Here is a 10,707-nt window from a genome sequence, read left to right as displayed (position 1 = left end):
TAAAAAGGATAAATCTGTTTCTTTTACGCCATCCAAAATATTTCAGAAATCCTCAAAATACTCTTTACTAGTTGGGGCAGTGCTGCTGCAGGTGTTGAAGTGCATTTGCTGGTACCACCAGTACGTTCATCCTGGAAGCTCCACAGGACTGCAGTCTCTGCTTAGTATCCTGCAGCTCTAGATGGTATCGAAGTCCTTAACTGCCTCCTTCCCCTTAACTCAAGCCTTCCAGATCTATTCAGATGTTTTCCTCCTCCTTTATTTTCTCACTCCTTTTCTTCATTACAAAACAACCCATCTGGTATTTCTGTGTTTCACTGTAACATACCAGACATTTCCAAACATTAAAGCAGCTGGACATCCTGTGTGCAGGAAGTTGTGGCTGATCCAGGAGAGGAGGAAGAGGGATGTTTTTTTGGAAGTTCTTGCTTAAGGCTGTCGGTGCCTGGTCCCACCAGCTTGCAGGAGGTCCTGAGCAGAGAGGGAGGGAGGAGATGAAAGGCTCCTCTCTCCTGCCCTGGCTCAGCGGCACAGCCTCATGCTGTGGCCAGGAGTATAACAGCTCCAGCACAATGTCCAGATGATTATTTTAATCCAAAAAAAGAAAGGGATTTCTTCTAATGACTGCTAAAAATAGAAAGCAGTCGCAGCTGCTGCTGGAAAGCAGGATGGCTCTAAATCATGGCTCCCATCTCACATGCTTTGCTTCCTGCTGCTGCCGCCCACCTGACACTCACCCCCCCAGGGAAGGTGGGTTGAGTGTGGTTCAGTAATGTCCAGTCTGTCCCTCCAGGCAAGTACTTCTGGAGACTGACTCGCAATAAGCACTTGGTCTCCCTCCAGCCGGCTCAGATTCACCGTTTCTGGCGGGGCTTGCCGCTCAACCTGGAGAGCCTAGACGCAGTCTACGAGAGAACCAGCGACCACAAGATTGTCTTCTTCAAAGGTGAGAGCAAACATGATGCTGGAGGTATAGAATGTGGTGCTAGGCAGGAGACACCAGTGCCACATGTTAAGCATCTCAAGTGCCAGTCTGAATCCTGTTGTCCATGAGCAAGGCCAGAAGAAATGAGCTGGCAGGGAGGGCAAGCAAAAGGTAATGGTCACGTTCCCCAGAAAATGAGGGAAATATCATTGAAGATAAAGTTCAGCCAAATGTAACAAAAATCTTTTCAAGAGCTTTTCAAGAATGAAACATAAGCAAAAACCACCCCTACGCACGCTCAAAGGTGCTGTGTTCCTCCTTTCACCTTTTCTCTTTTCAGTGTGTGTTGCTGAGAAAAGAAATAGTCAGAGAGGAAATATAAATGAAACTGAAGACCTTCGGTTTTAATAATTATATTTCTGTTACTGTGGTTTTTTCTTAAAATTAGTAGTATCATTCTCTCTTTTAATTTAAAAAAACTTGCAAGCTTATATTTCAGAAGAGCTGGAGGAACAGTTTACCTCTTGGTTTCTATACAAATGTCTGAGTCCCCCACAGACCATCTACCTGTGCTGGTTAGATGCCACCCATGCACTCAGTGTCACCCAAGACCCTGGCAAGACTCTTTGTTTCACCGAGGTTGTGCACTTGAAGTGCTAAACACATCCCAGCTCTCCATTCTTCCTGTTTGGAAACTACTTTTTGTCTTCTGACTGTTCTGCTTGAAACATGGTGCAATTACCGGTTTCAGAAATGCTGAACCAAGCGCTTCTGGAAGCAATAATTTGCTTTCAGTTCCCCCAGCCAGGCCAGAGAGATGGCTCATGTTCCACACAAGCCCCTAAGCTTGCCGAAGGCCTTTCCAAGTGTAGCTGACACCCTCCTGGACTGCCGCAGCTGAGAGCAGAGCCATGCTGAGCCCCGCATCTCTTCATGGAACAGCATATGGAAGGCTCTGCCATGTGTGTCCAGCTGCCTCAGGCAGCCTGCCCTGCTCTGCTTTCCCAGAGGGAATGGGGCCAGCTTAAGGGGTGTGCCATCCCTTATGCCTGGCTCTAGACTCTCCCAGTCATGTCTGCAGACCACAGCAATCATCAGTCACTTCCTTCTCTCTCTGCTGGGGATGAACAGACAACCGACCAAGAGCACAGGTCCAGGGGCTCCTCTCAGCTGCTAAGGAGGCTGAAATTCCAGATGTGCCACAGCTGGCATCTTGTTCCAAGACATGCATTCTCTGTGTATGTTAGTCCTGCCTAGTTCCCAACATAAACTCAGAATTTTCTTTCCAGCTATAAAATATGACTCATTCTCTCCCTCCATCTCTATTTCATTAATCCCTGGACTGAAACCAAAGAACACAAATTACCTTGACCTCTAAGGTCCTGCTGCTGATACATGGGCATGCATTTAAGGGCCCCTTCAGATATTCTAGAAAACCAAGGGAGGAAAAACTCTGATCCTTAAAATAGGCTATGCGATACCCAAAAGGGCATTGCAGGTTCCTAAATAGGTGTTGTAAAAGAAGAAGGACTATTCCAGTGGTTAGAGAACTATGAAGAAATTGAGACATCTGGGTTAATTTGCTTGCTCTATCCTTCCCAAGGTCAGGCCAAGGGGGCAGCTGTGTAAGACCCTTGAAGAGCACTGAGCTGCTTGTATGGGATGTATCCAGTCCCTGTACATCCTCATAATGCACAGGTCTCTCAGCCCATCTGGCCCTAGAAAGTGGCAATTTCTCTTCCAAAGTGGACCACGCTTGGCTTCTCAGGAGCCAGTTTGCCCACAAAAGCTGCTTTGTTTCTTTGGTTATCAGGCAAAAATCCAAGAGGCAGAAAACCAAATGCCTCCATCAAATACATAAAAGTGAACAGCTTTGCTGATGCTGTTAGTGTGTTCATATCCTGGGACAGTCATGCTTTCAGCAGCAAAGCGGGGCTATGTGCATGGACAGCCTGACACAAAGAAGCAGCTGTTCAAAGCCACAGGTTCCCCTATGGGCTGACCCCTTCCTATTCCCGCCCTTAAATGCCCAGAGCTCAGCCCTGAGACTTTGTCACCACAGTAGATAACAAAACATGAGCTCATCTCATCTGTGGGGAAATACTGGTTTAGGCTGCGAAACAAATGTGATTTTATTCTGTGCTTGTTTCCTTTCCACAGGAGACAGATACTGGGTCTTCAAAGATAACAATGTGGAAGAAGGGTACCCACGGCCCATTTCGGACTTCGGCCTGCCCCTGGGAGGAGTCGACGCTGCTTTTTCCTGGGCTCACAATGACAAGACTTATTTCTTTAAGGACAATCTCTACTGGTGCTACGATGACCATGAGCGGAGGATGGATCCCGGCTATCCTTCAGAGGCCATCCCATGGAAGGGAATACCCAACCCTTTAGATGATGCCATGAGGTGGTCAGATGGTGAGTCCATATGGCAGTTTAAAATAGCACAGCAAAGAAAATCGGTGCTCTATTGAGCTGTAGCCCCTTCTACCCTGCCTGGCAACACAAACGCTGAGCCCCTGATGGGATGTTCCTGGTGACTGGAAGCTGAAGAGAGAGGTGTGATTCCAGCCAGAGCTCCCCATACTGCTCACTAGAGGACTTTGTAATTTTAAACAGGCACCAAAAATAAGGTGGGGGGATAATTATTGCGCTTCATTAAGAGAACACAGTTGACATGCGATGTCACTGTTTTGCAGTGATTTTTATCCTATTATGGGCTGATTTGGTTCTCGCCGGTCTTGTTGTCATTGGATTTTTAGGTGCATATATGAGGATGCAGACAGAAAATAGTTTTAAAAATGTTTTCCCAGAGTTACAACTTATTTTCTGATGAGATTTCTCAGTGGTTTTTTTCCCCTGAAAAGACCACAAAAATTTTGTCACAATCAGCTATTCACCTCACAATGAAGTGGTACTTACAGGGTTTATTTACTGGTGACCTAACAGTGTAATAGCCATCATTAAACCAGGCAGAGAGGAAGGCTACTTCCAGAGACTTTTCAAGCTGAATTTCCAAAGCTATTGAGTGACATTCCCATAGGTAGGAGTCCTCCTGAGCATGGGGCCTGCTTAGAGAATTCACAGCCTCCCAGTTCAGAGTGGAAAATGTGCACCTGAAAGCAGAAGGTTCCCAGGGCCCTGTCAGGCTCAGGTTATTTTTCTGATCCTAGGGTCAGCAGCACACACGTTAAGTCATTAATGAATAATGGGGTCTCCAGCTTTACCATGCCCGATTACGAGAGGGAGAGTAGTGCATGATGTGTCCAGCTGTGGGTTCACAGGGCCTCGACCCTACACACCCACAAGTTCTGGGAGGCATAGCTGCTCCAGGACTCAGGACAGAAGAGGCAACAGCTCACCATCCACCTCCAACTGCTGGTGGCTCCTGGCTGAGGTGAGAGATCCTGCGCAGGCACAGAGTTACTTTCCCTTCTGGAGCATCCCTCCTGCAGCAAGAGGGGATATTGACAACAAGCAGTGATATCTCATGTCACTATATGACATGAAAGAACGCAAGCACACTACCTTCTCAAGGTGAAGGAAGAAAGAGAGCGTTTATTTTCCTGACTCCAACATTTATAGTTTTCCAAAAGTGACAGCGGATTGGAGGGTGATAGTGACACCTCTCCAATGACACTGGTCAAACCAACAGTCCATCAACTTTCTCCTCCTCTATAAAAGAAGACAAAACGATCAGTTATTTACAGAAAGTGTCTGAGAAAGTTCACCACAAGAATGTCAATATCAGAAGGCCTAGAAAATCTTAAAAAACCAGGGTAGCAATCTCATGCGCCTCTGCTCCCCGGGCCTCAGCTGGGGTGGGAACGCTCCTCTGCTGCTCCAAGTGCTCCTTTGACCTTTCTGTGGGATGCCATCCACTGCCACTCACCTCGTGTTTGGGTTTTGGTCTCTTTGCAGGTGCAAGTTACTTCTTCAAGGGCAAGGAGTACTGGAAGGTGCTGGACAGTGATCTGGAGGTGCAGCCCGGGTACCCACAGTCCATCGCCAGGGACTGGCTGGTGTGCAGTGACATGCAGGCTGACGCCCCCGAGGCAGCTGGGAGCAGCAGGACTGGGGCGCGCTCCAGGCCGGGACAGCACGACGAGAGCCGCTCGAAGAACCGTTACGAGGTCTGCTCCTGCACCTCGGGCACCCCATCCCTGCGCCCTCACCCCATACCGAGACTGACTGTCAGCCTCGTGCTGGCTGTGTGGACAGCAGCACTGGTCTGTGTGGCCCTCTGACGGCTCATCTCACCAGCAGGACAACACCATGGTGCTCCAGGATACAGCTCCGTGATTGCTAACTGTTGCAAGCAGAAAAAAAACATTCCTAAGAACATGCCAGTGAAAGGTTTGAATTCTCCATGAGAAATGAACAGTGATTTTGTTTTGGGATTTTCTTTCTTCTTAATTTTAGTTTAAAGGTCTAATAACAGAGTTGAGTTCTGCATCTTCTTATTCCCCCATCCAGTTAAAGATAAGAGCAGCCTTATGTTGAATTTAGAAATGCTTCATAGAGATGTGTTGCTCTGGATGTTTAAACACAGCAAACAAGGGAGGGGCGGGCTAGCGGGATGGAGTGGGGACAGAAGAGATGCTGCTGAGATAGATGGCGACAGAAAGGCAGCCAGCAGGAGGTAGTAGTTGTGTACTGAGACAATGTACACATCCCATTGGATGTACTAGGTAGAAGAAACCGTGACTCCACTAAGATTAACTGCAAGGTTATCATTATTTACTGTCACGCCTGCTGTAGTCACTGGTCTGGGTAACCTGTATCAGTTTCTATGGGTCAGAAACACCTTTGCCTTTCAGAAGGCGCTGCAGCTTATCTTTGTATATGAGTCATTGTAATTTAACAATTTCTCTAATAAACCTTGGCCGCCTACATGGAGATCTCCCAGTCCTGTGCCAGATCAAGCCTGATACCTGCAGCAAGGTACTGTTGGCTGAGGCTCGTAGGAGCCTTGCCTCTGGATGAGGGCAATGCAGCCAAATGAGATGCAGTTGCAACCACTGCCCCAGACTAATCTGTGCACACAAACTCCCGGTCTCACAGAAATCCTGTGTCTGGTTGGCCTTATGTTTTGGGAAGAATCAAGATTGCATTTGTTTGTGACTCTGGCATACCTGGCTGTGCTGCCAGGGTAGCACACAATGGGCTGGAGCAGGGAAGATGCTGTACGGTCAGCTCAAATTCCTTTTGATGCCTCCTGACAGGAGTTTGGAATGCAGAAGCCAGGGTCAAGTGCTGCCTTAGGATGCTCCTGTTTGTATTTATTCCTCACCTTTATCAATTTTCTGTGGTATGATTTGGGCATTTGAGAGTCCTTGAAAATAGTGAGTGAAAACTTGGATGAGATGTCAAAGAAGCCAGGGTCCTCAAGTCTGCTGTTGTCAAGGTGCTATTGTCATGGGCGGAGACCACTGGGACACAGTCTTCTCTACCCTGCTTCTGCAAAGCTCCTGCACAAATGTCTTTTGCTGCCTTGCCGAGGCCAGCTTCTTGGGGAGACATGGAGCAGCCATTGTCACTGCAGGACCCAAGGCTGCTCCAGTGGCCCTGGTGCTAGGTGTAACACAAAGCCCTCTGTGGCACAGCAGGAAAGGCTGGAAAAGTGCACAGTTGCATCCTGACAGAAAGAGGGGGTCACCTTGAGTTTGCCTCTGTTATTTGCATTTTTGAATAGTCCCAAGCACTCTCAGGTGTGCTGTAATGTGATTTTATGGGTCATGACTCAATGAAACGTCCCATTAAACCACTAAATAGCCTTTAAAAACATACAAGCAAAAAAATCTCAGGCATACAGCTCCCTCTGCTGAGTGAAGCTGCCTCTGTTGTTCAGAGCAGCTCCCCATCCCGCCTCTGCCAGCCGAGCCAAGTAGAGGTTGCTGGGGCTGTGGGAGATGTGAAGTTCCTTTGATTGATTCCCATTGCATTTCTTTCTCTTCAGTCATGAAGACACAGCTTTTAGTCCTTTAGTCTAAACATCAGCATGTTACAGATTCCTCTTGGAGCTGTAGCCAAGTAGCAGAAGACACCCTCTCTTCAGTCCTGGAGTACTCGATTGTTCGTCTGTTGAGCTTGGAAGAGACACGCTGGACATGAAATTGCAGGGAAGCTACTTGCAGTAGCAGTTAAAAGGAAAAGCAGTGCAAGCTGTTCACTGTCTGCTCATTCCCCATGTTTCCCTCAATCTTCTGGACCTCCAGGTCACCAGACATCAGCCTTGCTTTTCCAGCGTTTTTGCTGAAGGGTTTCTAAATGTGGTGGTGGGCTTTGCTGTAGCTGGAATTTGTATCTATTTCAGGAAGCATTGCGTAGTATATCCTGCAATTTAATAGTTCCCCTGCCAGGTTAATTGTAGTGGAAGAAGTTAAATGAAACCAGGACACTGAATTTGGGTACACCAAACCCCTGGCAGTCACAGGTTATCAAATAACAAACCCACAGGTTACAACAATGTTAAAAGCCCAGCTTACAAAAATACCAAACTCCCAGCCAAAAAAAATACTAAAAACTTGGCCTACAAAAATACCAAACAAACCAGCCTATAAAAAACTGCATTTCAAAATACCAGAACAACCTAGTTTCAAAATAATAGGAAACCCAATTTCAAGGTACCAAAGCAGCTCTCAGATTTAAAATACCAGAACTTTAACCTAACCCAAGTTCCAAAATACCAAAGTAGTCTAGTTTCAAAATACCAGAATAACAAGTTCAGATGCACAAAAATAACCCCGTATCAAAATACCAGAATACTAAGTTCTAAAATACAAAAGTAATTCTATTTCAAAATACCAGATTATCAATTTCCAAAATATCACAATTACGCCATTTCAAAATATCAAACTGCAAAGTACAATTTTTCAGATCTCTTATATGGGCAGGATTCCCAAAACCAAAAGAATGCTTATTTTCATTTATAATGTAGATAGCCCTAATTCGAGGCCCTAATGAGACTTACACCATTCATATCATTACTATTCTTCTCCACCCTACTTAGTCACATGTGGAGCACCACTTAGTAATCACTAAAGAATAATTATTTAAGTCAACAATAAACTATCCAACTTATCTAGCTATACTGCCAAAACATAAAATTTTATTTCTTACTAGTTTTCTGCCCTTTTGCTCAAAGCTGTTGCAGCGAAAAAGAAAATACAGTAATTTTGCTGAAGAGTATTCTTCAATATTGAGCCCTTTACTCCCTTGAATTTAAGTCAGAGGAGCCAAACAGTTACTATGCCTCTGAGGGCTTTTATACTTGGTGGGATTTGCCCCCCTCCCTTTTCCTGGGCATCGTGGGAATGAGAGGCGGGCACAGTCAGGGGTATATTAACCCCAGCCTTTGCTAAGGGGCTTCATTCCCTCTCTGGGATCAGCTGGGATAAGAGCTCTCCTCTCATTTCAGTGCAGAAGCTCTTTCAGCTTATCACAGCTTGTTTTCAGCACGTGCTTTTGGGTATCTAAAGCACCAGAGGTTTGGAAAACACTGTAAAGCATTGAACACAGGGAGTATTTAAGTTCATGATTTAGGGTTGTGTGTTCAGGGGCGTTAAGGTGCTTTTGTAGTTTCTCGTTTTGTTCTTGTTTGGTTTTTTGTTTTTTCTTTTTAGGAAGAGTGCAACTTCCTGAAAATCCAGGTTGTGTCAAGTACAACACTTCAGAGATTTTCAGCAGATTCATTGTGTCATAAAATAGATCTACCCTCTGTCGAAGATGATGTTTGAGATTGAGGCTTCAGATGAGTTGAGGCTTGTGACTAGGAGAAAGAGGGAGTGAGTAGGGCACCTGGTTAAGAGATATTGTGGGGGGTTTTGAAGGCAGCAGAGTGAGAAATAGTGTTGACTTGAGTTCTGCATCTTTTCACAAGGCTTTTCGCAAGCATAGCAGAGGCATTCACATGTCTTACAGAACAGGGGCTCATCCACTGCGCTCACAGAAATGTCATGTAACTTTGCCTCTCTCTAACCCAGGTGTCACGCACAATAACAGCCATATCCTTGGACTCAGGATGAAGCTGGAGACTTGGGGATCCAGGCACACTAAGGAGAGGATAAGTAGCTGACTTGATGGGATTTGGCCCGCATAACACTAAACTTGAACATTGATTTTGATGTTCTTTATTGTAGCTGACTAAGAGGCTAACAGGCGATCATGCTGCCTTCTGAGGCATACTCATTTCAGGTCCAATGGGGATTCACATCACCGGTCATCCAAAAGATAAGTTGGGGGCCATGGCCTGGAGATGAGATGATAGGAGAGTAGCAGGTTAGAAATTCTTGGGACAGATTTAAAAATTAGCAGAGCACGCTTGGAGCACGCCAAGCTCCCATCCCCAACGGGCCGATGGACTGAGTTTGCCGCTCTCGCGAGCCCTGTCTTCTGGGTAGCTGTCAGGAACCGCCGAGGAGTTGCGGTGAGTCGGGGAAGTAGGGAGGAGGAGCGAGGGTCAGCTCAGTTTTCAGCAACGCCACATCACCTCCTGTCCTCTTAACCCAGGCATACCTTGCAATGATGGCGTTGGCCTTTGAGCGCAGCTGAAGCATGCAACCCAAGGAGCCGGGCCTACCTAGGAGCATGGTGAGTAGCAGACTTGTGGGGTTTTGGCCAATGTGCTGCTGAGATCAGGCATTGATGTTTGGTTTTCCTTAATATAACTGTCTAAGCAACAACAGCCAGGTGACAGCAGGAACTTTCCAGCTGGCGAGGCGGCCTTCCTTCGCACCTGACATGAACCAGCATCCCCAGATGACCAAGAGATAAGTAGAAGGCTCTGACCCACAGAGGGGATGAAAGGGATGAAAGTGGGGTGCTGGGTCAGGACTCCCTTTTGGTGGGGGAAGCATAAGATGGCCGGGCGGCCCGGCCATCGCACGGACACGACCGGGAGCACGGGGTGCGACAGGAGCTCATTAGGCTGTGACCGCACTCGCGCTAATTAGCGCGCACGAGAGCAGGCGGCTCGGTGTGGCTTTATATTTCTATAATACTTCTATTATTCCAAATAAAAACCCCGTGTCTAACCAAATAAATACAAAAAACCACCTTCTTTTAAACGATATTGAAATATTTTTATACTTTGTATAATTATATTCACATTTGTATTTATAGTATAAAATTCTAGAAATGTATTTAAATTATTATTTATATTATGTATCATATCTACTGCTACAAATGATTTTTTCTTATATTTTTAATCTTTATCTGTATGTATTTATGATATATTTCTCGACTTAGATTTCTACATTTATATTATTTGTATTTATAATTTTTATAACCAAAACCCTGCCTATTGACAAATAAAAAACCGGCTTTATTTAACTATTTTAAAAAATACTTTTATATTTATAATTTTCATATTTATATTTATAATTTGTTCTATATTACATGATAACGTACCTGCTCCAGCACCGCAGTGGGGCTCCCTCTCCTGGGAACCTTGGGGTGCCCCAATGGCATCAGAACCCCGAGTGTTCACCCCCTTTTCCTCTATTTAGACACTACACTGGAACTTTTTTCTGAAAACAAAGACATTCCCTAAATCCTCTCCCTACGTCCTAGACAGATAGATACTCAGTTATTAGTTGACTGGGCAGCAGTTTCTTAAATAGAATGATAAACAATACGTAAACATTTGAGCTACAAGCAAATAGGCAAATCTGAACAAGGTACTGGTGGCCAACCACTGAAGTTATTTTGAAGCAATTTTTTAAACAATAAAATACTGATACCACAAAAATAAAGCAAAAAGCTAACTACTGGCTAAGAAA

General features: G+C 45.5%; 1 protein-coding gene across 1 annotated transcript in view; it reads left to right on the top strand.

Annotated features, from left to right (window-relative positions):
- The window catches only part of MMP17 (matrix metallopeptidase 17), a 22,253-nt gene extending 16,427 nt beyond the window's left edge, over positions 1-5,826 (top strand). The window contains exons 8-10 of the mRNA XM_031059493.1: positions 794-946; positions 3,086-3,343; positions 4,847-5,826. Coding sequence (XP_030915353.1) covers positions 794-946; positions 3,086-3,343; positions 4,847-5,172 — 737 coding nt within the window. The 3' untranslated portion in view covers positions 5,173-5,826. The remainder of the gene's footprint in view (positions 1-793; positions 947-3,085; positions 3,344-4,846) is intronic.
- Positions 5,827-10,707: the final 4,881 nt, after the last annotated feature.

This window comes from Geospiza fortis, unplaced genomic scaffold (assembly GCF_000277835.1).
Source record: "Geospiza fortis unplaced genomic scaffold, GeoFor_1.0 scaffold145, whole genome shotgun sequence".
Taxonomy (NCBI): Eukaryota; Metazoa; Chordata; class Aves; order Passeriformes; family Thraupidae; genus Geospiza; species Geospiza fortis.
Note: the sequence above shows the minus strand (reverse complement) of the source record. Positions and strands in the feature narration are given on the sequence as shown.